This window comes from Galeopterus variegatus, unplaced genomic scaffold (genome assembly GCF_000696425.1).
Source record: "Galeopterus variegatus unplaced genomic scaffold, G_variegatus-3.0.2 Scaffold5535, whole genome shotgun sequence".
NCBI classification, from domain to species: domain Eukaryota; kingdom Metazoa; phylum Chordata; class Mammalia; order Dermoptera; family Cynocephalidae; genus Galeopterus; species Galeopterus variegatus.
This window is the reverse complement of record NW_007731646.1, coordinates 111739-139125: the sequence shown is the minus strand read 5'-3', so window position 1 is coordinate 139125 and position 27387 is coordinate 111739. Positions and strand designations below refer to the sequence as shown.

Sequence of the window (27387 nt, the reverse complement as noted above, 5' to 3'; positions counted from 1 at the left end):
CCTGGTATGTAGCATCTCTGAAGAACTGCTATGAGAATTCACATTATTTATCTGGAGAAGTGAAGACTTCAGAAATGACCTGACTGGGCTATTTCCATTACCTGTTGTTTTGCATTTTATCACTTCAGCACAATCAGAAAATCTAATGAACATCATATTTCTTGCCCCCTGTATCTCTCCATTTGCTGGTTTCCACCACTGCCCAAGTGTCACAAGATTCTCCTTTATTTCACTGCACTTTCAAGCAGAAGTCCACTGCATCTGAAAGCAGACTACTTAGAGAGTTTCCAAAGACATGAAGCATTGTTAAATGGAGACAGCTTAAATGTTGATGGAAATTTAAAATTATGTTCATCCTTTATTGCTTAGAGAATTTGAATATAAGTGCAATCTGGCTAAGATGCTAACTATCTCAATAATTGCCAGGATCAATGTGGCTGCTCTTAAGCTCAATGTGGGCTAAGTATCCAAAGTCTTCCTTCTACTCTCATGTCTTTATGCAGTTGCTTTTTTTAGGTAGAAAAGAAATTATTCAGCCAAATGTATAGCAACAACTGTTATTTCCTTCTAGAACCTTGAAACTTTATTAGTTATTTATGAGAATATATGTTAATCAAGCTTCTAGGACATGAATGGTAAGGAATAAATATGAAGAACATTTTTCTTTAAAAGCCACTGAAAAACTAGGAAGGTTAAAGAATGCAGGGGTGGGGCCGGCCCGGTGGCGCACTGCTACAGTGCGCCACTTGGGAGTGCGGCGGCGCTCCCGCCGAGGGTTCGGATCCCACATACAGACCGGTTCCCGCTCACTGGCTGAGCGAGGTGCGGGCGCAACACCAAGGGTTGCGATCCCATTGCCGGTCCCGGTCCGGTACGGGCGCGACACTGAGGGTTGCGATCCATTGCCAGTCACGAAAAAAGACAAAAAGGAAAAAAAAAAAAAATGCAGGGGTGGCATTCTGTCTTTTAAAGGATTTTAAATAATTTAAAAAAAATAGATTAGATATGTCCATTGTCTCTGGTACAGTAGTTATTGTGATCTGAGAATAAACTACAAAGTTTCTGTCCTTCGGTCCCTTTCATGCAAATAAAAAGCATAACTGTTACTTAAATAGAGTCTGCTCCACTTTGTCATGTTTATTCCTGTGCTGTACATATTTTATGACTGCTGGCAAAAATTTTTTTGGCAAATAGTATTCAAACACTTAAAGCATCAATTTCTATGGGTCCAGAAGGATCAGCTTATTTTATTTTATTTTTAAAATTTTTTTCAGCTAGAACGCCAGTTGGCAAGGTAAGCTAGTTTTGTCCATCAGGCTGTAAGAAGGGAAAAAGAAAAGAAAAGAAAAGGAGGAGGCAGCAGACTATGAGAAAAATAAGGATAAGAAAGAAATGAAAGCAAGAGGAATTAAGGGGAGAAAGAAAGCAAAAATTTAGAATCTTTAAAGAAATGGCAGCAGATGTTACTTGGTGTCATGACTATCAGTCAGCCAGAATGGTCTAGAATTTAACCACAAAGTCAGCAAGGAGATCTTAGAGCCTATGCCCCAAACAGGCAGCAAAGGGTCACAGCTTCCAATTGAAAACTAAAATGTTTGGGCCGACCCCATGGCTCACTCGGGTCAGTGCGGCTGGGAGCGCCGAGGCCACAGGTTCGGATCCTATATAAGGGTGGCCGGTGCGCTCACTGGTTGAGCGCGGTGCCAGCGACACCAAGCCAAGGGTTGCGATCCCCTTACCGGTCACACACACACAAAAAAGAAAATTAAAATTTTTGGTTATCCAGATGTATGTCTGGTTTTACAGAAGTAACTGCATTGTTGACAGAATGCAAAGATGCTGTTAATCGAAGAGACGATAATGGTAGTCACAAAAGGAAAATAAATGTCTTATTTTACACAGACTCACATGATTAGTGGTACTTTTGAAACTGCTTTTTGAAAAGGACTACCCCCTTTCTTACCTTAGTATTCAGAATCATGAGAGTTTTCTTGCTTCAGAAATGAATTTGACCACTGCAACTCATTTGTTTATTGTAACTCATTTGTTTATTGTATTTCTCACATCTCTCAGTAATGAAAGTTGTCCTTTACTCCGATTCAAGTGTTCCCAATGTATAATCTTAACCTTTTAAGTTATCAAGCTAATTCAGTGATCATTATGCTTTCGATACTATGCTGGTCATGGTGCAACTTTCTCCTGAAAATATCACCCCAATTGCTTTACACTAAAGATTATCAGTCTGAAACTTAAATTAACATTTGAGAATTAATTTCCAGCTTTTTCAATTGCCAATACACATTTCAAACAGCATCTATGTTCAATAACCATGATGTGAAACATTGGAACTAGCAGATTGACTATGACTGGCATCACAGTGTACCAGATAGTACATGCAACTACTAGAATTACTGTTACTGAACATCCAAACCAAAGAGCAACTTCTATAGGCCAAAGAAATATTTAAATACCTGACATCAAGATATTTCTCAAGTCTTACATGGCAATGGTCCATATGCAATGATCCAGACAATACTATTTCCTGGCACCATATGCTACACATGGGTTTCTTATCCACAGCCTCTGTCTCCCTGTATTCCTGGTTTCAAACTAGCAGACTATCTGGACACTCTGTGCTACTGAGATGAAGATGGCTGAAGTTGCTGCACGACCAACGTGCTTGGATAGTGAAAGAGCAAAAGACTACCATGCAGCTGTAGGAAAGTACAAAATTGCACACTTTGGATAAGCACTCTGGCCAGACAAGGTGGCATACTAAGAACTTTTAAACAAGGAAAGCAGTACTCCTGCAAGACTAAGAAAGACATACACTTATCAAAGAAATGCATGCAATCAAACCAAAAAAAAAAAAGAATTTTATTTGTCAGATTCTTGCTGAGACCTAAATATCTCTAATAGATGCACCTAAAGACAACAGGAGGTTTACAAGAGTGCCTCGATTCAACATGTCTAGATCAAAAATTTCCAAAGTATTGTACCCATCTGCTCATGTTTCACAAAATTGAATAAAATCCTCACAACCCCCCCAAATCTTGCTTTGATATGCTAAGTGAAAAAAAAATAGATTACTAAGCAGTATGTACAGTATGATACTGTTGTATAAAATATACATGTGCAAGGACAGAAACCTAAGGAACACACACTAAAAAGTCCACAGAAACCATCTCTGGTCCTGAGATTACAAGTATGATTTTTCTTTTTGCCTATCAGAATACTCTAACCTTTCTATAATGAATATATATTAATGTGGTTAAAATGTTTTAAAGAATAATCAAGATATTTCAAAAATCAGATCGTATAGGAAAATAATAAAAGTGAAAACATTTAATAAAGAATGAAAAGCCAACCCAAGATTTCTTGACATTGAAAGAACCTAATCAGTAACATAAGAAATGTGTCTTTATTCTGAAATGTCTGGTTAAAGGTGGTGAGTTGAACGTGAATATTTTCTTTTGTTCTTTTCCAAAAGTCTATTATAACTACAGTAAATTAATTCAAAATGACCATGTCCAAAGGGCAAAGGACAAGAAAGGAAACACAGCAATAGAATTTTGAGAACTGGAAACCAGAGAGCTGAGTGATGACTGAAATTATCAGACCCAAGTAAGTGGAATCCAAAACCAGTAGGGAAGGCCAAGAAGCAACTTTTTGACACCACAGAATTCCCAGACAGCTCAGGATTTGGGGGTATCACAATCCCTGTAAGTCAAATTAAATGGAGGGCTAACAATAAAGGGATAAGCTGAAAGTTTGAGAACAGTTAGACCCCAGATTGCTTCCCCCACCACAGAGTGCTTATTAAGTGTCCCAGTAGATCCAAGAGAAGATCATAGGTCTACTCTTTGAAGAACATAAGTACAGGGTGTTCGGGCTGAGGGACACCAAGAAGAGTGAGGATGCAGATATTATACTTAAAAAAAAAATTAGATAGTGAATGCTAAGACCACTCAAGCCCTCTTCGCATACTAGACTTAAGAACAGTATCATCAAAACAGGGAACTGAAATATTCTTTTTTGGGGAAACTGACCAGCCTAAGAGACAAGACATAAATATACTGACACTGAAGATTTTCCAACAAAATGACCCATGACAATCACCTTAAATTAAAACCCAAAGTCAATAAGTCCCACCCACATGCTCAGAGCTTCTAATTGGCTTTTAAGTACTCTACGAGTAATCATGAGCAACCACTAAGGACCACCTGACATCTGAGGCAAGCTTCTAAAATGACAGGCGGAGACAGAGCAGACAGACGAAAGCAGCTTGGAAGAAGCAGGGGGAAGAAAATTTCAAAAAATATCATTAATAGATTGTGTTAGAATAATGACCCCCTCCTCCAGTATGCCTACATCTGCAGTGGTTTCCTAGGGCTGCTGTAACAAAGTATCACAAATGGGATGGTTTAAAACAACAGAAATGTATTATCTCCCTGTTTTAAAGGCCAGAAGTCCAAAAATCAAGAATTTGGCAGGGTACACTCCTTCTGGAGGCTCTAGGGGAGAATACTTCTTCACCTCTTCCAGCTTCTGGTGGTTCCAGACATTCCAGCGGCATCACTCCTGTCTCTGCGTCTGTCTTTGTATGGCTTTCTCTTCCTTCCCTGTGTCTGAGTCTTCTCTTCTGTCTCTTATAAAGATACATGTTATTAGATTTAGGGCCCACCCACATAATCCATGATGATCTCCATTTTAAGATTCTTAATTTAACTACTTCTGCAAAGGTCATTTTTCCAAATAAGATCATATTCACAGTTTCTGGGTAATAGGAGGTGGATGTATCTTTTTGGGAGCCACTACTCAACCCACTACAATGTCCTAATCCCTGGAACCTATGAATATGTCACCTTACTTGACAAAAGGGACTTTGCAGATGTAACTAAGTCAAGAATCTTGAGATGAGATGATTTTCCCGAATTACGCATGTGGTCCCAATGTAATCAGAAGGGTCCTTAAAAGAAGAAGTCTGGAGGGTCTTAGTCAGAGAGGGAGATATGACAATAGAATCAGAGGAAGGGAAAGAGATGTGACAACAGAGCAGAGGTCAGAGTGATATGAGGAAGGGACCACAAGCTAAGGAATGCAGGTGTTGTCTCGAAGCTGGACAATGTAAGGAAACAGATTCTCCTCTAGAGCCTCCAGAAGGAACCCAGCCTTGCATATCCATTATAGACTTCTGACCTCCAGAACTGTAAGATAGTACATGTGTGTTGTTTTAAGTTACTAAAATTGTGGGAAGTTCTTTTTACAAGAGCAACAGGAAACTAATACATTTGTAATGATAAAATAGCACATCCTTAAAATTAAAACAGATATTATTTAATTTTGAAAAGGAATATGCAGAGAACATACAAAACAGCTCTCAAAAGTCATACACACGCACGTGTACCTGCTCACACATATACATATCCACACATACACATGTGTATTAGTAGAAATGAAACTCAATAGAAACCAACAGAGATATCATTGAGAAAATCTCACCAAGCTTAGAGAAAAAACACATAACAAGATGTGGAAAGTAGGACAGAAGAGTTATAAAATTTAAAGAACAGAAAATTGATTCACAAAGTAGGAGTTCCAGAAAGGGGAAGGAAAATGGAAAAATGAAATCAATGAAATAATTTGAAATGCTTTTTCTACAAGAGAAAACATAGGTTTTCCTATTGAGATGGCCTAAAGAGTGTCTTGAGCAACTGATGAAAATACACCCACGTCTGGGCACATCATCATGAAATTTCCAGATATTACAGAAAAAGAGATCTAAAAGATACCAGAGGAAAAAATAAATTCATAATCAAAGGATCTGAAATTAGAATATCTTCAGACATTTCAGTATTAACAACAGAAGCTAGAAAACTGTGGAAAAATGTCTTTGACATTCTGAAAAAAAATATATTTCTAACCTACAGTTCAATACCTAGCCAAACTATCAAAGTATGATAAAGTTATTTTAAGACAGGTGAATTCTCATAAAATTTATTTCTCCCATACACTCTTTCTCAGAAGGCCACAGGAGTTTGTGCTCCACCAGAACAAGAGAGTAAACCAAAAATGAGAAATATACAAGATTTAGAAAATTAGGTTCTACACAGAAACAAGAAAAATGTGATCCCTGGGATGAAGGTAAAGAGGATCCTCAAAGAGTTGGGCACTTGGTGTGAGAACAACCGTTCCAGATTGAACAGGGCAGGGGTACTGTGAGACACTGTATCAAAAAGACGAAATTGATAGCACTTTTAGTTCATTTGAGGAAATTTAAAAAACTGGCAAGATTTTGGGTTGGATTCATGATAAGCACATGGAAGACTAAGCAAATGGGAACTCATACAAGCAGAGAGTAAAATGATGGATCCCAGTGGCTGGAGGGAGAGGGATAGGGAGAAGCTGATCAAAGGGTACAAACTTTCAGTTAGACAAGAGGCATAAGTTGTTTGAGATCTATTGCACCTCATGGTGACTGTAGCTAATAATAATGTATTGTACATTTCAAAATTGCTAAGAGAGTAAATTTCAAATGTTCTCACCATAGAAAGTGATAAGTATTTGAGGTGGTGGACACATTAACTAGCTTGATTTAATCATTCCACATTGTATACATATACCATAACATCACTTTGTAGTTCATATAAATATATAATTATAATTTGTCTATTTACAAATAAAATGAAAAAGAAAACTAAGCGAGCTGGAAAAGAGGCAAGTAAGGAAAAGGAAAATAATCAAAGTATACTATAGCATATATAACATTATGTGTCATAATAATCTAAAATCTCACTGCTGATCTAATAACAATTTTGAGATATCTGTATTGGGAATAAAAAGGCTTAAAAAGTACATGTGTGCAAGTGTGGGGGAGAAAGTCACATATGATGCCCCAAATTTTCTAAATTAGAAAGTAATGGTATAAGTGTTATATCTAACAAGTTGAAGGAAAATACCAAAAGAATAAACTGAAAGAGCTCAAAGTTGTTACTTTTAAACAGAGGTATATGGTAAGTAGGGAAGTGGGAAACTTGTTTTTCATTATAAGATTTATAGAATTGTTTACTTCATATATGTGATTTTCTAAAATCTATGGTATTGTCAGAACTTTAGTGGGAGGATCATTTTATTTAACTTGTTTTGCAAAGCTCCATTGACTCTCTGTTGTATGCTTTTGATTAGACTACTGAATAGTACAGTGTAAGCACAAGGAGGAAAGGAGCCACAGAAAGATTCCACGACTTGCTGAGGGTTTCTGCATAAACCTAAGCCAGAAAGATAAACAATCCTGGATGAGCTTAATCTTCTAAGTGGTTCTTCTGTTTTCTCCAGCTGTGAAATATATTTATGACTTTTAACTCCTTTTTTCTGTTCCTTTTTGAATTCCAAGTATGACACACCTTAAAGCAAGCAATTACCAGAAATAGCCCTCCTTCACAAGTGTTATCAAATGGCTTAAATTATCCTGAAAAAACGTAGCATATTTCCTTCTATGCCATCACAAGCAGTTATAACACGTTTTGTCAAGTCTGAAAATCTATGCAATCTATCAACAATTAATCGTGATTATTAAATGAATCAAAATATTTCATTGGTATTTTTATGAGCATCTACATACATCAATATTATCATATATGGTATTTCTTAAATTTAAACTATTGATTTTAAGCCACCTGTTGATTATTTATTTTGTGATTTAACCTCATCCAACTTTCCAACCTCACATTTTGATTAGGCTACCCAATATGCTTCTGGGCCACTTGCCTGAGATGACAATGTGTAAAAAAATCATGAATTAATTTTAATGGTACCAAAGGAAACCACAAACAGAAAAACAGACTAAATAATGTGTCCTAAAGTTAAAAAGGTAGAGGAGAATATTATTTAGGAACACTATGATTTTTGGTGAAATTATCCTCTCTGTTCCTCTGAGTTAACCTGTACAGTTAAAGGTGTTTGATAATTAAAAACTCCACTCTGTCTTACCATAGCTTGTAAGTGCAGAAGTGGATAGTGCTTCAATGGTCATTGGTAACATTCCCTACGCTGCTGCTAATTATCATTGCATAGCTTGTCTTTCCTCAGAACACAGTCCAGAGCATTTGCATTATAGCTATCTTGCCTGTAGTTCCTGTGAATGTTCTTAATCTGCCTGCCCATCTATTTTGAGGGTTTGCAATACTACATGTTAAAGTAGGTAGCAGAACTGAATAATTTGCTCTCTCTGCAAAAAAGGAAGTGACATTTGACTTTTCTGTACTTTCATTTCTTCCTTCTATGGTGATGAAACTTTACCTTATTTCCCACCTCATTGGTTACTCCTCCCCTGTGGAAAAAGAGTGTCCAGTCAATTGGTCCCCATCACAGAGGGTGTCTCAAAAGTAAGATGGCTCCACTCTCCCCCTTCATAGACCTCAATGTCCTCAAGTAGAGTGAGCTCCCTCTCCACTTCTGTTGCCTCTCCTAGTTGCTTCTCTAAGTCCAGCTTCTCAGTCTGAGACTGGTGGATATATTGGATCAGCCTTGCTTTGTCAGCCTGCTGTCTTCTGCTCAAGGGGGAAGAAATAGGAAACTTCATTTTGCATAGTCTAGCACTAGGAAAAGCTTTATACTTAATAAAGCTGATACTTTGTCCAAACTGGTTCAGTTCTCTCTGTGCATGCTTTATTCATCAGAACCCCTGGGGCAGGGAGGGGGTGGAGTACGAAGGGTAAGATTCCAACACTGAACCCCACCCTGGACTGCCAACAATTACTAGAAGATTAAGATATGCTGAGGGCCAAATCAGTTCCTGAAGGAAAACTTCCAGCCAAAGCCTGCCATAACTCAGTTAACCTATAAGGCAAATATTAGTTCTCTCCCCAAAACAGCATTAAAAAGTGGCTCCACTGTATTTGTCTGGTGCTGGTTTTGTGAGTGTGCCCTGGGGATTTTAGACAATACTCTGGTGCTAAAGTAGCAACTGGAATCTTTTACCCAGCCGGCTGGACTCAGACTCTGTTCTGGCATCTGGCCCAGTATATCAAAATTGTGGTTTTCAGCCCATTTTGGAAGCTGCTTCACTAAGCCATGTGACAACCCCAGAAGTTGGTCTGGCACCAGAAGACTTCATTGGACTGTGAACTTGAGAGCCCTCAAGTCGGCTGTTTTTGTATTGATGCCTCCCTTCCCGTAATCACTAACAGAAGGTAAGAGCACTGTGGTTGGAACACACCTCACACCTATTATGCAGTTTGTGTTTATGTCTCTGAACCCTCATAAATCTCCTGTACTCTGAGCACTTGCCTACTCAAATAAAAGCATTCTCCGGAGAAAACTCCAGTAAGAGTATGAGTTATTAGCCTAGCTCCACAAACTTACCTGGAAGGAGCACATGGCATGGCGATAGATTTGTCAGAAAGATTCAGGAGTATTAGTTTATTTACTGATTTTAACACTGGCAGAAACTGAAGCTGTGAATACTGAGACATAGCCATCTGGTGGTCCCCTTGGAATCTGTGTAAATCATGTAGTAGGTACAAGTCATGGTGAATTTCCAAATGAAAAGTGGCAAATTAGTAGATGATGACAATGCTGACAGCTCTCAACTTAGTGCTTCACTGACTCCACTGTCGTTGTGAGAGACTCCTCGTCTGTTAGAGCAACAACCACACAACCGTTACCCCCAAAACCACAGGTCCAGCCACACCTGGGGCCAATTTAGCCACAACTGGAGCAGCCAAAGCAGCCAGGGTGTGGGCAGCAACAACCCAAGGTGGCCCTGGGCAGTGAACCCATGGAGAGTACCTTGGGCCTATGCTCCAAGACCATTCTGTCTCCCTAGGCCTCTGGGCCTGTAATGGAAGAGGCAGCCTCCAAGATCTCTGAAATTCCTTCAAGGTCATTTTTCTCTTCACTTCATAATCCCTTTCTTCTGTACTCATCTCCTTACTGAACAGTCACTGGGCTACACCATTGCTTTCATAGCCAGCTGAAAGTTTGTCAATCTTTTGCCCTCTGCTTTCTTGTGAATTATAAATTCTGGCTTTACATTATGCCTTTTCTGCCATAACTTAGCATAGGCTATTGCGAGTAGCCATACAGCTTCCTGAATGCTTTGCTGCTTAGAAATTTCTTCTGTCAAATACCCTGGGTCAGCACCTTGAAGTTCCACATTCCGTAAAACTTTGGGGCATGAACAGAATGTAGCCAAGTTCTTTGCCAGTTCATAGCAAAGGTGATCTTTGCTCCAGTTTCCAATAAGCCCCTTCTCATTTACATCTGACACTTCCTTAGAATGGTCTTTATAGTCCATACAGACGCATTCTGCCCACCACCATTTAACCAGTCTCTAAGACGTTCTAAACTTTCCCTGGTTTTCTTATCTTCTAAACTTTCCCCAGCATCTAGGCTTTTTCTGTCCTGCTCCTCCAAATTCTTCCAGTCTCTCCTCAACACCCAGTTCCAAAGCCATTTCCACATTTTCAAGTATTTGTTATAAGCAACAGCCCACTTCTCTGGTACCAATTTTTTGTATTAGTCTGTTTCTGTTGCTTATAACAAAAGACCTTGAACTAGGTAATTAAAAAAAAAAAAAAAAAAAAAAAAAAAAAATTATTGCTTACAGTTTTGGAAGCTGAGAAGTCCAAAGTCCAGGGAACACATCTGCTGAGGGCCTTGTTAGTGGTCACAGTGATGCAGGGTTCTCACATGGCAGAAAGGCGGAGCAGACAGAGAGAGAGAGAGAGCTCCTCACGCACTCTCTTTTCAAAGCCCTTAGAACCATGCCCACAATAACCATTAAACCATCAACTTGTTGTTCCATTTACTAGGACATAATCCTCACAATCTAATCACCATTTCAAGGCTCCACCTTTCAATCACCGTAACAGGATTTTGCAAACCCCAATGACTTTGGGGGGCTATTCAGTCCACTGCACAGTCCTGGGGATAATAAGTACAAGGAAATAGAGTGAATGTAACCAGAAATGAATGCTATGGATGAATCCTGAGTAAAGAATTCAGAAGTCAAACCAAAGGATTCAAAACTGATGTAGGAGTAAACAAGAAATTATTAAAGATTTCAGTCAGGAAAGTAAAGCTCTGAAGGTCAAGTTTTAATGTGATTCAACTCAGTTTGAAGATTGGGACATGAGTAAACACTACATGACACTTGTTGCTTGGCCGGACTTGACAAACTCTATTTTCACTTGCTCCCCACCCATAGTAAGAACAGCAACTAGTGGTTGAACAAATGCTGATACAGCTTTTGTAGTCAAAAACAACCACCTTGACCACAAAAGCTGTAGCAGCATTTGCTGATCTTTGACTGTTATTTGTTCACTGAAGGACACTTCCTACAGCACAACATTAAGTGTAATTATGCAGACCAAGAGTTAGAATAAGAAGGACACTGTCAATTCCAAATGATTTTTCCCTTGAAGTTTTGATTGTTCTATTTTAGTAAAAGCCTCCAAGAAGAGCAAATCTGTCGTTTCCATTATAGGCAGGTCTGTGATCACTCTGTATCAATTACTCTAAAAACTGTGAATGCCAGATTTTTCAAGTAGTTTTTTTCTTACTAAAACCAATAATAATTCATTAATTGAAGTTGCTTTATTTTGCAAAATTCAAAATAATTCGTTTAAAAAGGTGTATTCAAAAATCAACACAACACTCTGAATATATTTCAGATTTGTGTGTTTTCCTTACCAGTGTTCTCTGGGCAACAGCGACCACTCTTGTTTGTCAAAGGTTGTTTTTATTTTTATTCTCTCATTCTGAAAAGATTGCACAGTGTCTACAGATATTGCTAGAGATAAGCCACTTTATTTATTTTCAGATCTTGGATGCTTTTTTTCTTTTCTTTTTTTTTTCTTTAAGTTTTATTAAGGGGGTTAGGGGTTGGGGAGATGTTGGTCAAGAGATAAGCCACTTTCTACTAACACTTTATGAGGCTCTTTAACCTTAATTTCAAGGACAAGTACACAAAAATATGTTCAACTTCCATAGTTGTGGAAATTTAAAAAGCAAGACATCATCCCTTTCCAACTCCTGCTCCTTCTCCTGGGACTATCACTGGTGTCTCTTTGCTCCTCCAAAACTGTCATTCCTGTGGGCTTTTCAGGACACCAAAGGACAGCAGGGCATCCAGAATGCCATTCTCCACCCCCTCCTGAGAGCCAGTGGTCACAAGCCTGTGCTCTGTTCCACACTTCTAGCATCCAGGTGGAATTTAAAATAGAATGGATGAGGACCCAGTTATGTAAAAAGTCACCTCTGGTCTTCTATTCTATCACAGGAGTTAAGACCAGCTGGGGTGCTTCTAGTATCAGTTTCCAGTACATAAGTCTCTGTGATCTGCAGCAGAAATTCTTACAACAGGGCCCTTAGAAGTCTCGTCCTCTGATGGGCTGCCAGAGGCAGAGTCCAAGGCATATCTGTGCAGGCAGACTTTTTTTGCTGCGTTTCCCAGGGACTGGGAGAAAACTACCCGAAGAAACAGGCTCCCCTGGGTTCTACAACTACTAATCTACAACTGTCCTTGGTGGGAAGTGGGATTTATTGCTGGCCAGCTACTTATCCAGTTCAGGTGGCTCAGCTGGTCAGAGATGACCACGATCACAGATTTAGTCCCTTGAGAGAGCTCCTTTGAGTGAAATGAATATGCTTGAAATCTATCTCTCTGTGTCCCAAACTCCATTCCCAGAATATAGCTCAAAACACTTTACCTTCTGCTAGGAAAACAAGTTCAAGTGTATGTCATCTTTGTGGAATCCAGAAACTACAGATGCTTCAGTAACCTATGCAAACGTGGTGCTTTTCTCAACAGCATCAATCAAATTTTAGGTAGATGGGCTCAGATCATGAGATGAGATGATATTAGCTCCTATTTATTGAACAGTTAACGGTAGGATCTTTACATTTTATAGATATGGGCACCTGAAGCTTAGAAAGCTTGCATTGCACAGTAAGCATCAAGCATTCTTTTGGTCAGTTAATGTTTAGTCCTTCCTCCAAATTGTAAAACCAAAAATAATAAATAAGAAATAAAGCTCGTGCTTGCTGCTAAAGAAATAAGCTACTTAAAACATGTAGTTATGTATATGTTTGGGTTTGACCCATCTTTTACTCTATTCCTTGTTTAAATAGAAAGCATAATCCCCACTAATGAAAGTAGAAATACACTACTTTATATTTATAGGTATAAATTAGATTATGAAAGAGCTCCTCACTTTCCTATTCCAGGATAAATATCTGTAACTTCTTTTATACTCTAAGTAAAATTTTATATGACCTGACAAGATTATAATATATTTTTTAATTTTACCATTTTAAAAGATTTCTTCAATCACAATAATTTCTTGTTATTAAAATCCAGAAGCAAAAGTGGAGCTGAAAACTCAAAATAGGGACCAAAAAAATCCTAGCCTGTGCCACCATGGGGACAGGGCCCATCTCACAGGTAGACAAGCTCCTGTCAATGTCTAGGGTTTCCTCCTCCTGCAATCCTCTAGCAAATGCAGATTACCCCTCCCTTGTGCATATACACATGCACAGACAGACAGACAGACACACACACAGCAACCACATGCATCATCCTCCTCCCTCCAGCCCTAGGGGAACTCCAATAAAAGATTCAGATCTGAAAGAAAGCTCTTGATACTTTTACTGATGAGAACATCCAGGTTCAAAGTTGAAACGAGTTGCCCAAGATCGTCACCTGAAGGCTGGAGCCTCAGACACCCAACCCAGCCCAGTGCTCTTTCCATTGCTCCTCCCAGCCCACAGAAACCACAGACAGCAAACAGAGGGAAAACAGAAAGACATCCATGCAAACCACCACCTGCCTCAGAGAGACCCACTTTACTTCACAGGGCCCTCCTCAGGAGGCCTACCTGTTATTGGTTTTGTTTAACCTCAGAGAACAGAATGACTTTTTCAACAGAGGTATGTGTGAGCTGTGATGTAAGGAGCCATGAAACACAAATGAGAAATTTAGACCCGAGGCCCAGTGATCTGGCATTTGGTCAGGAAAAAAAAAAAAAAAGTTTTTAATTAGGTTATACAGCAGTATGCTATAGTGGAAAGAAAAAGACCTCTAAACAAAATTGATTTTTGATACTACTACTTACTAGCTGAGTGACATTGAGCAAGTTTTTTAATCTTCGCAAATTAATTTCCTTTTCTATAAAATGAGTATCAGCTGGGGGGGTGAAATTATGTGTGTGGAGAGAGAGGAGGAAAGAAAGAAAGACAAGAGAGTAAGAGATAAAGCTAGGGGCATATGGGAGGCTGTCAGTTTATGGAAGTTCACAAGGCCTGGCACAAAATAGGCACTAAAATGTCTGTTCATTGAATGAAAAGTCACCTTCTTCAGCTGAGTCAACTCCTGGAAATATGTTTCCTTTGCTTTAGAGGTATGAACAGAATGATCCCTGGAGCCCTAGGTCATACGAAAATGGTGCAGGACCACTCAGGCCCTGAAATTGTGCCTTGGATTTGAAACCATTTGACCCAGTGGTCTTATACTTTAACATTAGGATGCTCTGAGTGCTCCTCCAAAGGCTCTGTCTGAATTCCTGGACACAGCTGAATCTCCAGAATAATAATGAAGGTAATATTCAAGTAACTCCTTCCCCTGACCCCCAAGACTGGATTAATTAATCTTCCTATGAGTGTTCATGGTGCACTGTAGAAGTGTAGTTGATTTATTACATTTACTGCACTGCGCTGTAATTGTCTGCTCACTTGTCCAACTTGCCAAGTAGACTGTAAACTTTATAACCATTTGACTCATTGCTATCCCCACTTTTTAAGACATAACAGAGTCTCAACATATATTTTTGAATGAAAAAAAATCAGTCTTCTAAAACATCTACCACTGTTGGCCTTAAAACAAGCCTGAAATATTAATGTCCCCCGTCCCCTGCCTCACCTCAAGATTGCTCCTCTCAAATGCAAGTAACTTCTCTAGTTCTAGCATTTAGGCCATTAGGTATCTGCTCACGGTGTTCCTCCTTATGTTAATCCACTCAATAAATTGTGTTAAAAACCAGGATCTCATGTACGGGGCCGAATGGCAGGAGTATGGCAAGGAATACGTCATGGTCCCTCTTGGAGAAGCTCACAGAATAAAGTGAGCTCTCTGCTGATGTCTCTGATTTTCAGAGAGGCCACTAGCCTTCAGCCAAAATATTTCTGGATCAGTAACTACATCCCATCATCAACAGGACTGTCAAAAAATTACAATGTGGCTTTAGGACCTGGTACATAGTGTACACTCAATCAATATTGGTTGGATAATGGAGTGAATGAGAGGGAGTAAAGGACGGGAATTTCAGTGAGCTTTTATTGCTCTAGGCTGATATAGGAGATAGGCAGCAAATGCTATCAAATTGTTTATTTCAGTAAGTCTGGATCTGGGCACCCACTGACCTGATATGTCCACCCTGAGAATTTACTAACACCTCAGAAGTCCTCTAAGGGGGAGGAGAGGTTTCTCAGAAATATTTCTTGTGTCTAATGAGGTGAGGCAGGGCTTTCTGATGCCACAGCTAAACATCTTTCACTTGCCCTCAGAGCTTTCCCAGAGGCCTTCCATCCTACCACCTTCTAAACTACCAGTCACCAGAACATTTTTTGTTTCTGAACTATCTTCGGCCCCAAAGAGTGACCTGCTAGATTCTATACCCCGTTACTGATCATCTCAAATTATTTTATTTTAGACTTGTCTGCTTGGCTGGTACAAACCACTTTCCTCCACTTGAGGAAAGGAATTTTGTCTTTACAAATTCCCACAGAACTGGACACACAATAGACCTTTAATAATTTTTTTAAAAAATTATCTTCAATATGTGGCCCTGTCAAGGTCTCCATGCAAGTCGTAATGTGGGACTGGAAAGAAGGGTCAGAAGACACACCTCATCTATTCTAGGGTCTCCACATAGCTCTCATTTCATTTCTTGGGCCCTCCATCTTCTGCTGGGGACTGAGAGTGCTCTCAAGGACTGCAGGACTTAAGACAAACAGGGAAAAGGAAATCACAGAATATACTTTAAATGTGGTAAATTCCATGCTAGGCTGGAAACTTCCCTTTCGCTAAAAATAAAGGCATACGTAAATGGCAACCATCATAAGCTTGACCCATCCTCTAAAGTGCTGGGGTTTGGAAAGTCAACCGACTCTGACTCAAAAAGATTACTGTCCTGTGAAGTGAAGGAAGGGAAAGAAAGAGGGGCCATGAGATTTTCCAGCCACCCCACCCAGTGGGTAACCCCGATGTGGCTGGGGTGGCTGGAACTCAGACGTCTCCCGTCGAACCCACGCGTGCACCTAGGTTTGCTGAGACAGAAACGCTCCTACCAGTCTTCGGGTTGAATCAATCCCACAGCGACCCGCTCTCAGGGGACTGTGACGGGAGGAAAGGTCATGACACACCCGGGTCTGGGCTGGCTGTCGGGGAGGGGCGGGCCCGGGGAGCCCTCCGCGGAGCCCGCTCCCAGCCTATGGGAGCCTGAGGTCCCGGGATGATGAGATGCGGGGCGCCGCCGGGCCAATCAGACGCCAGGCGCGGCCAGGGGGAGGAGAGGGGAGGAGAGGCCGGAGGCGATGGAGACACCGATCCATCCCCAGAACGTTCACACCTTGGAATGCGAGGGACGCTCCCGCATCTCCTACACATCTCCGCCTCGGTGCAGGAGGAGGGCCCCAAGCTACTTTCCCCACCTCCCCACACTGCTCCCCTCAAACCAGGGGAGAGCCGCTGAGCGCCCCTGTCCCTGCGGGCCGCCTTTTTATGTTGTGTGCACGGAGAAAGAGGGCGAGGGACACTGTGGTGCTGGGGAAGTGACCTCCAGCCCGACGGGCCTCTGGGGAGGGAGGGCAGGAGAGGAGTGTCTGGGGTTGGGGACTCCATGCGGGGGCCATGGACACGGCTGCGCTCTTGGGACTGCCCCGCCTGTGCGCGCTGTGGGCAGCCCTGCTCCTGCTGTTCCCCTGCGGAGCCCAAGGAAACTGGATGTGAGTATGGGGGTGACGGGGGCGCGCTGGCTACGTGGCAAACCAGGCGGCCAGCCCTAGGGAACCTTTAACTGAGGTCGGGGGAGGAGGTACGGGCGCCCTAGGGCGGGTGACCTGATTTGCAGGAAAACGCCTGGGATTGGGGAGGAGAGCAGGGGAGCGGCTTACGCTAGAGGCGGCCGCGTCTTACAGGTGGTTGGGCATCGCCTCCTTCGGGGTTCCGGAGAAGCTGGGCTGCTCCAACTTGCCGCTGAACAGCCGCCAGAAGGAGCTGTGCAAGAGGAAACCGTACCTGCTGCCGAGCATCCGAGAGGGCGCCCGGCTGGGCATTCAGGAGTGCAGGAGCCAGTTCCGACACGAGCGATGGAACTGCAAAGTCGCCACCGCCACCGCGGCGACGCCGTTCGGCACCGGCCCCCTCTTCGGCTACGAGTTGAGCAGCGGTGAGTCCCGGGACCCTAGGGGCTGGCGGGGCATGCACGGCGACACCTTCTCCACCAATTCCTCCAAATAAAGTAAATCGTGATTGCCTGGTCCGGTCGGTCTCTAAATCCCTAAAGGGGCCCTTTAGTGCACCGGAGTTGGCAGCGACGGAGACCAGACCCCGGGTGCAGGTGCGGGTGACGCCCCGAGGCCAGAGAGGGGCGCTGGGGGCGGGAGCGCCTCCTCCTTCCCGCGGCACCCCCCCGCCAGAGTTGGAGAAAAGCTGCCTCTCCTACCCCCCGACCCCCTCGGACCCCGTAGCGCCCCCCTACGTAGGCGACCAGCTGGAGAAACATGATGTCTGCAGCGGGGAATGCGGCTGCCGCATCTGCTTTGATTTAACCGGCTGCGCTGCGCACCGAGCCCCGGACACACGGCTAATTGCAGCGAAGCCTCACGTTTGTTGGCTCCTCAGAGCACCCGGTGGACGGGATAGTGGTAATTTGAAAGGGACTGTCCCCGACGATCCAACGTGAGGCTAACCTGAGCAAGACTATTTTGTCCCTCTCCCCTGTCCTTCCTTCAGTCTGTCTTCCTCAGCGCACTTCCCCAGCGCGGGAAGCTGCAGTAAAATCAAGTTCCATTTCCACGTGCGTGATGATTAGGTAAGGAAAAAGGTACAGGGAGCCAGGGTTGTTCCAGGAATATCCGCAGATTCAAGGACTTTTCGGACTGGGGTGCTGAAAGATGCGTTGTCGTTTTTCATGTTCATTTCCGTTCGCCCTCCACCTCTGACCCGTCCCCACGAAGTCCCTACACGCACCACAGCCAAAGCTTCGCATCCCCCCCGCTGCGTTTTGGCAGGCACACCCCTTTGAAGGAACCCTGACCCCTGGAGAGAGAGAGAGAGAGAGAGAAAAAAAAAAAGAAAGAAAAAAAAAAGAAAGAAAGAAAAAGAAAATGTGTTCTTCACAGCTGCTGAAATGCAGAGGAATCAGCTGTTGAAAAGGTTTATTGGACAACGAGCATGAAACTGTCTCTCCTCCAATGTAAACATCTGGAAAGAAAAAAAGTCGCCTGCTGAGTCCCTCCTAGTCCATTTTGTTAATGCTTTCCTGGAACTTTAATTTGCAAAGATTTTAGCTCAAACACATCTGCAGACACAGATGTGCTAAATACATCTTTTTCAATTTTCAATACTTTTCGATAATAATTCTTTCTTTGCTAGTGATATTTCAATTATCTTACCTTTCATCGCCTTTAAGACTGTAAAAGGATTAGCTAGTACTATATAAAATGTTTCACTGTTTCATATCAATATAAGACTAGAATTTCATGTGAAAGTAAACTGTACCATTTACCTACTAATGGCTTTGTCTCTTGTTTAATTTTTTTTTCATTCTGACATGCATTATTTATGGAAACAAAAATCCCAGCAAATTTTTCCACTTGTGTTTTGTGAGAGCACATTTTAAATTTAAAAAGAAAAGTACTCTTGTTTCCTTTGGATGTTGTATTACCACTTAAACAGTATCTGTACAAAGAATTTAAAATTCAACATATATTGTCAAGCTGTTACTGTTCATTAAACACTGAGCTAGGTGCCGATGTGCATTTTAAATTTTAAAAATAAACAGGTAATTTTAAGGTACAAGTATAATGTGTGTTATCCAATAAATGACAGTCCCCTCAGTTGGGATACTGAAAATCGATATTGGTTTTTAAAAGACTAGAGCAATAGGAAATCGTTTCTAAATATATGCTCATTAAAACATCCTCTGTAAACAATTGAAAAGTTGGTTTCTAGTAAGACGATGAGTAGAAAACTTTGCTCTGAACATAAACTGAGAGTGGCATGGCTCTCTAATTTAGCAATTTATATTTTATTCTAGGCACCAAGGAGACAGCATTTATTTATGCTGTGATGGCTGCAGGCCTGGTGCATTCTGTGACCAGGTCATGCAGTGCAGGCAACATGACAGAGTGTTCCTGTGACACCACCCTGCAGAATGGCGGCTCAGCGAGTGAAGGCTGGCACTGGGGGGGCTGCTCTGATGATGTCCAGTATGGCATGTGGTTCAGCAGAAAGTTCCTAGATTTCCCCATCAGAAACACCACAGGAAAAGACAGCAAAGTACTGTTAGCAATGAACCTACATAACAATGAGGCTGGAAGGCAGGTATGTATTAGAAAATGGGATAACAATCAAATGTCTTTAAGTAAATAACACTAAGATTACTGGAAGAAACTTCTAGATGAATCTATCCAACTGGTATAAAAATCAAACACTGGCACTGGTAGCCTAAGAAATACATATACGAGTATATTTCTTCATGGGTATATACCACCCACATTAGTTTAGTTTAGGTTCTTCATCTGATGTGAGTTGAATCTTGTTATAGAATGTGTTTGTGGCTGTATTATACTCTGTATACCTAAAACATTAATTATGAATGAATAGATTTATAGAGCCTGTTGGGTTATTTGGTTCCACCCCTGTAGCTCATTAGTGGCAGAGCCAGAATAGGATCTATGGTATCTGCCTTTCTAATGGAATTGAATCAAATTTCATTTCCCCAAATTTGAATTTTGATTATATCGTTTTAAATCTACTTTTTAGTGAGCAATAGCTTCTAAACATGTTTTCAGTTTTGTCCTTTTTTTAGCAAACATTTTTAGGGAATATATAATGCTTAACTAATATTTTTTGTAAAACAAAGTTTTTTAAGGGAAACAGGTATTTTATTATAAAGCAATGTAAATTCATTTCAGAAATTTATAAAATAAAGATAAGTATAAAGAAGCTATAGATATATTAAATATATGGATAATTTTAATATAGATATATTAAATACTGAGGAAAGGCAAATTTGAAGAACCACCACCTAATTAATCTTTTTTATGAATTCTGATTATTTACATTGTTTTCTTAAAATGAAGCATACTTCTAGCTTAATTTAAGTTTTATATATTTACATCAAAGAATATTGATTGACACGATAAAGTTTGAGTTCTATGACTGAATTAATTAGTTGGTGATTCATAGTGACTTTCCTGCAAGAGTCAAAACCTTTTTGATGAATTTATGTGTTCTATGTTGTAATAAACATTTTAGGATACGAATATTAGCACATATTGTATATTATTATAAATATCCAATAACCTATAAAGGTCCCAAAGTAGTCATTGCAATCTGCCACATTCTCCTGAAATAAATTAAAACAACTTTTGCAATCTGCCACATTCTCCTGAAATAAATTAAAACAACTTGCAGTATCTCTTAGGAATATTTAAAGTATACATTGCATTTGTTTTACATTTTCAGAAAGTGAATGAATGAAACCCACTCAGAATAGTTGTAAGTTCCAGCCAATTTTCTTTACTTAAATGCCCTGGTTTAAAACACAGAAACAGAAAACTCAGTAATTATATCACCATAACACTTCAAATTTAAATTTGAATTTTCAATTCAATTTGAATATTCAATTCAAAATAGCAAATAGAAAATAGGAAAGTATGTAAATAGCTATGTAAGCTGTTCATATTTTTGTTTAGAAATTTTACATTAGTGTAATCTCACTAAAAGAACTTCTGCCTAACATCATAGTTTTGCATGTCTGTTCCCGTTTTACATTTTTTTAAAAAAATGAATGAATGAGATGTTGCTTCAATTTAACCGTTATACAATAAAGTAATTTTTATTATTTCTAATATTAATAAAAGAGACTAAATGTAATTAACATTTGTTCTTCAAAACTTTAAACTAGAGAGAAACATCAAGATAAATCAAATGAATATATTTTTAAAACAGGAAAGCAATTAAATGAATGTTTATTAGTAACATACACCCTAAATCTTCTTTAGCCATTCTTTAAATAATTTGGTAGAGATTTTAAAAACTTTTAACCAGAAAACCAAAACTCAGGAACTCATGTTATGATTAATTCTCTAAAAGTCATCTCTGAGCTTATGAAAAGCCTGAAGCATTCTAAAAAATATTTTTATTAGTAACATTAGGTAGCTATTTAGTTTTATTTCATCTTGTGTGTTTTTTCAAATTACGTGGCAATATTCACCTCTGTAGCTGTTAATGCTGATCTTTATTACTTTATTCAAATTACGTGGCCATATTTACCTCTGTAGCTGTTACTGTTGATCTTTAACTATTACTTTAAACTGTTATTTATATTATGATTTCGTTTAAAACATGAAACTATTCAGCATTAATTTTAATTCACTTCTTGTTGGCAAAAAAAAATAATAATTTTCTCATATTACCCAGATTTTGGTATTATTCTAACTAGGCAGAAAATAATTCATCCTATGCATATATACACATTTTGTGTAAATTTTAGAGTTTTCTCTAGTACATCTTTTTCTCTCACATTCTTTTGGATGGAATCTTAAAATATTACAAAATATTTACCTGGTTATTTTAAGGGTATTACACTGTTTTCATTGGTCTTTTTTCATGAGGTATTATAATTCAAAACATTTTTGTATTTTTCTTTTCGTTCATGGCCAAGAATAACAGGGAGAAAAAAAAGAAAAGAAACAAACAAAAAAAAAAAAAGAAAGAAAAAGAAAAACAGGTTTCTGGGTTATGATCTAACATGGGAGAGCAATCAACTCAATTTTCAATACTGGCAATTAGGATTTTAATATTTTAATATAGGCATATTCTAAATAAAGTGGAAGATCTGCATTCAATTGAGTTGATTTTTCTAGTCTCAAAATCCCAAACTCAAAATGTAGGAAAGCGTTCAGAGCAATGTGGGTACTGGCGCTTAGTAGTGCTATGAGCAGGATAGATGATTTTCTAACCGCTGACCTTAAATACTCTGATTCCCACTTGGTTTCTGACACCATTCCTAAAGTTATGACTCCAAGAATAATGTGGCCGAATGATTGGCTAACAGAATGATGTGATGTCTTCCAGGGGCAGAACTTCTGGGAATAATGTGACTTGGAATATTTATGGGTATTTCTTTTGGTGTGCTTAAAATATTTCCATTCTTCCCATGTCCACCTCATAAACTTTTAAGTTTCCCTACCCCATAATTTGTTTTATGATGAGTAACTCAACAAAGCGGGAAGGGCCCGACCCCAAATTTTCATTGACCTGTTCCAAGAATATTTATAAGTCGTTGAACACATAAGTGTTTTTCTTTTCAGCAGGTTCAAATATATTTTTGGACAGAAGGGGGACAAAATGGGTAAAAGGAATAGGAATCCTATATACACCCATCCAACCTTATGTCGCAGTTTTCTGAAAAACTTAAACAGATCATCTGATAGTTGACAAAATGAAATGTTGGTCACAAAATGTTCCACAACAATTTTCTGGCCATCTCTGCAAAGTTTGGAAAAAGTAATACACTGGGAAACAATCACTGCCTGCTGCATTACCTCTGAGTCAAAATTGCAGGATCATTTAGTCCTTAAACCATTTCTCAAGCAGTTTCTATTTTGACATTAAGTATTAATGATACATCTTTTCTATTTCACTTCATTAAACATTTATCAAACCAAAACTTATATAAGAAACCCAATAGATTAAATGCTACCCTCCTAATTGCTCTCCCATAGTTTAAAAATACTCCACCAAAATGTGCACATCTGTTTGCAATAGTTAACAAAACATTCCTCTGTTAATATCGTTATAAACCTTAACAACTCAACTAGAGTAGAGAAAGGAATTTTCTCGTAACCACACACAACTCATTTGGTTGCTATCCTCTTACTTTCCTATTACCAGAAAATGACAGTTCTATCACTGCAGCGCAGAATGGCCATTTAACATGAATTAAGAATCCTAGTGGAAATGTCCCCAAGTATATGTTTTTTGGAGTGTTCATGCAGTTCTTTCAATACACTTGCATTTTCCACTTTCATTTTTCTCTGTTTTACTAAAATTATCCTGTTGCATACAAAAACTTTATATCACATGTCACCAGCTTTCTTTATGTACAACTGTCTTAACCTCATTGTTTATTTTTCTGTAAAATTAGAATTATAAGTACCTGTTCATTATCTACCTACTATGTGCAAAGCATTTCTTCCTATAAAACTAAATCAAGCAAAATAATTTATGAAAGTGCTCTGTAAAGCACTAAATTCTGTAGAGTTAAATTCTATGTGTATATTTTGTGTGTGTGCGTGTGTGTGTATCTGCCCTTGAACTCTGTCTTTCATCAAATTCTCTGAGTGGTGATTATACTACTTTATTTTAATTCCCATCTGTCCAAATTCTTTCCTTGGAGTATTATGGGTTATAATCATTCAAATTGCATGTCAAGTTATTGGGATTCTTCTCCTTGAAGTTTATTTATCTTTCTATCTTAGAATATATATATAGCTAGTACGAAATAGGATAGAAAAATAATATGTCATATATGTGATAAAATTACTATCTTTTTAATACTTATTGTTAGGTATACTTATAATTCAAAGGTAATAGAATAAATCTTTTAAAAATGTCATTGCTAAAAAATTATAAATCCCAGGTATTTAAAAGGACTAGTTTTCTGGAGTAGAACCCCTCACACCCAAATTCCAATACAAATTCAGCAGGTGGTATAATTGAACTTGAAAATCAGTCTCTCTTTTTATCCTTCAAATGCATGAAGCACTGTGTCACTTTTGTGGACTAACACTCTTGTGGACAGGGCTAAGCCTGAGGAATTGGAGGGGAGCCCCGCCGGTTCCAGGTCTCCCAATACCGTGACCTCGCAGCAGCGACTCTTATTTCAGAAAGTGGTTTTTATCACTTCATCTTGATTCACGTTACCAACAGAGGAGGAGTTAAAACGATTGAAGTGAACTGGACTAATTATTCAATAAGTAATTAGTGAGCATCTACTCTGTTTTCCATTCTTTACAAATTGGCAACACCTTGCATGATGTCTGAACTAGCTAATAAAAGAAAAAGTCGGCTCCTCAGTCGTGATCCCGAGGAAGAAGCAGCTTTAAATCACTAAGTGATGATTGTAGGAAGGTTAGTCAGGTTTAAACACATAAACCCACATTCTTAGACTTTTGGCTTTCTTCGGACAATTTGTGTTCTTTTCACCTAGCACTGATTAAGCTTTCTTTTTCTCATGTCCTTCCGGCACTTAAAATCTGAATGAAGGTAGAAGGATTGCATTAATTTGAACATTTTCTTGCCTGGAGACATTTTTAAAAATTGAGGACTTTGTGAATATCAAATACCATTACTTTAACCAAATAAGCTTGTGTGCTATACTTTGTAAATTGCTCTCATGTCATTGAAGGGTATATTTTGCCCTGAGTTAAAAGGAAATAGATGCATCTATTAGTTTCTCAGTTTTGTGAATTCATAAAGAGCTTATGTGCTGTATTCTATAAAGACAGGCTTTAAATAATATTCTGTGTATTATTTTAAACACTATAGGAAGTATCAAACATTGCAAAAATCAATACCATATGCTCTCACTTAAGGTTGCAAATATTATCAATTGTTTGAAATATTCTGTTTCATTATATAGTTAAGAAAATTTTGTTAACGTTTAAAAATGTTATATTCTTGCAAACATGTCAGTGTTGGATTTGATACAAAATAGCAAAATATAGACTTCTGTCATTTTATGCTTTTGATAAGAACTGTAAGCAGAATTTAAACTGTAAGGTTTTTCCTTTCTTTACTGAGTTTACACACATAATTTCCAAGTTATTGAATGGATGGATCCATTTTTCATTTTACCCAGCATGTTGACAAGACTGTCAACTCTACAGCTAGTCCCGACGATTTATTAATCTGCTCTGCCATCGTCTGGGGATTGAAGGAAGCTATGCTGGCTAGCCTGGTATGTAAGAGATTAGAGCCCTGAAACTTTTGAAATCTCTGTATTGTTTTTGCACCACTAACTGCACTGGAGATTTTTATGTCAACTATTACTGTACCTTTATCTTCAGAGAAAGGGGACATTTATTTAGACCTTAATGTGTGCCAGGCAGTGGGCTATTACAAATATATGTAATCTCATTTAATTCCTCAGTCTGTATAAACTGAACTCAGTACTTAGAATTGAAAAATTACATAAACGTTATCCCCTTTCTACTTTCTATGTTAGGATGGTGCTACTGATTCATCAAGGATAGCACATACATTTTGAATTAATTTTTTAGGGGAGGGAAAAAATTTGCTGGGAGCAACTGTACTCTCCAACCTCCTCTCCTTTTGACCAACTTAACCCGATGAGTTGGGGTTTCTCATGTGATCTGTAACTAGGGGACAACATATTCCCCCTTCTCCCCCATAAATGGAACTGACTTTTACAGTGATCAAACTTGAGGACTCTCAATTGAATCAATAGGTCTCATTTCTAGATGCCCATTAGAATCATCTAAGCAGCTTGGTGACAGTAACATTGTCTGGACCACACCCTGACCAATTAATTCAGAATCTCAGGGGTTCGATCATTGGTTATTTGTAAAGTTCCAGAGCTGTTTCTATGCACTATGGGTGTTGAGAGCACTAACTGCTCTATCAGTGCTTCTCAAATTGCAATATGCATAAGACTCACCTGAGGATCCTGTTAAAATGGGGCTTCCAATTCTGTGGGTCTGGAATGGGGCTTGAGAGACTGCATTTCTCGCATTTCTCACAAGTGATGCTGAAGCTGCTGGTCCATAAACCATACTCTGAGTAGCAAAGCGTTGAATGGTATCAGGCACATACAAGCATATGTGAGCATCCTCCCATGCCCCAAAATTAGACAGGGGATTAGAAGTAAATGTTATTTCCCTTTGTTACCTCAGATAATCTCTGACAACATTAGTCTGGTCTACTACTTTATATACAAGTTGGAAATGTTTGCTCTGCAGGGCCAAGACATTTGGACAAAAAATTGGGGACAAATCAAAGGATAATACCTTTGAACCCTAAACAATCTTAAAGATCCATTATGATCAAAACCATCATTTTTATATGGGAGGAAACAGACCCAGAAAACTAAGTGATTAGGTTAACTGTGCTTCTGTTATAAAATGTTCATAAAGCATTTCATGAATGATTCTTGAACAAAATTACTGTTGGTTTCAGGCTGTCGCCAAGCTGATGTCAGTGGACTGCCGCTGCCATGGAGTTTCCGGCTCCTGTGCTGTGAAAACATGCTGGAAAACCATGTCTTCTTTTGAAAAGATTGGCCACTTGTTGAAGGATAAATATGAAAACAGTATCCAGATATCAGACAAAATAAAGAGAAAAATGCGCAGAAGAGAAAAAGATCAGAGGAAAATACCAATCCACAAGGAAGATCTGCTCTACATGAATAAGTCTCCCAACTATTGTGTGGAGGATAAGAAACTGGGGATCCCAGGGACACAAGGCAGAGAATGCAACCGTACGTCAGAGGGTGCAGATGGCTGCAACCTCCTCTGCTGCGGCAGGGGCTACAACACCCACGTGGTCAGGCATGTGGAGAGGTGTGAGTGTAAGTTTATCTGGTGCTGCTACGTCCGCTGCAGGAGGTGTGAAAGCATGACTGATGTCCACACTTGTAAGTAACCACTCCACCAGACCTTGGGCAAGATTTCTCAGCAGCTTACAACAGGACTGCACCCCCCAGGGTGCCACCCACTGGGCAGGGCTGGTGAAACTAACTCCTGCATTGGAATTCCCAGATCCTTGGGCCTTCTTGAGAGTTTCCTTTACCTGATTGACCTCCAAATACACATGGATCATGTGGATTTCTTGGGATTCTAAAGTTGCAAAGGTTTGTATTCATCTTTTGGTAGTTTGGGGAATATAAATAGACATACAAAAATGATAATCTGCTTCCTAAGTAAGAAAGAACGGGAAAGAGCCCTCATGGTGGAGACTTGTTCCATACTCAGGATAAGATCCTCCACTCGGGAGCTCAGTTGTGGAACTCAGTAACAGTGGGTGAATATTAATCATTTTTAAAAGCCACAATTATAGCAGCAAGGAGCAGTAAA

The 27387-nt window shown here is 39.5% G+C and overlaps 1 protein-coding gene across 2 annotated transcripts; it reads left to right on the top strand.

Annotated features, from left to right (window-relative positions):
- The first annotated feature begins 13814 nt into the window (after window positions 1-13814).
- WNT16 (wingless-type MMTV integration site family, member 16) lies at window positions 13815-27069 on the top strand. 2 transcript variants are annotated; one of them, XM_008589590.1, is made up of 4 exons: window positions 13815-13884; window positions 17196-17447; window positions 19320-19606; window positions 26492-27069. In XM_008589590.1, the coding sequence occupies exons 1-4, from the start codon at window positions 13815-13817 to the stop codon at window positions 26954-26956; spliced, it is 1074 nt and encodes a 357-aa protein (XP_008587812.1). In that variant the 3' UTR covers window positions 26957-27069. The 2 variants fall into 2 exon arrangements, with proteins under 2 accessions (XP_008587812.1, XP_008587811.1); XM_008589589.1 differs by lacking the exon at window positions 13815-13884 and adding an exon at window positions 16873-17004 and having other exon boundaries at window positions 17197-17447.
- Window positions 27070-27387: the final 318 nt, after the last annotated feature.

Bases quoted from the DNA above. Each gene is read 5' to 3' on its own strand.
- WNT16 (XM_008589589.1), top strand. From the start codon at position 16,910: ATGGACACGGCTGCGCTCTTGGGACTGCCCCGCCTGTGCGCGCTGTGG. The intron at 17,005-17,196 runs GTGAGTATGGGG...CGCGTCTTACAG, and splicing joins GGAGCCCAAGGAAACTGGAT to GTGGTTGGGCATCGCCTCCT. The intron at 19,607-26,491 runs GTATGTATTAGA...TGTTGGTTTCAG, and splicing joins ACAATGAGGCTGGAAGGCAG to GCTGTCGCCAAGCTGATGTC.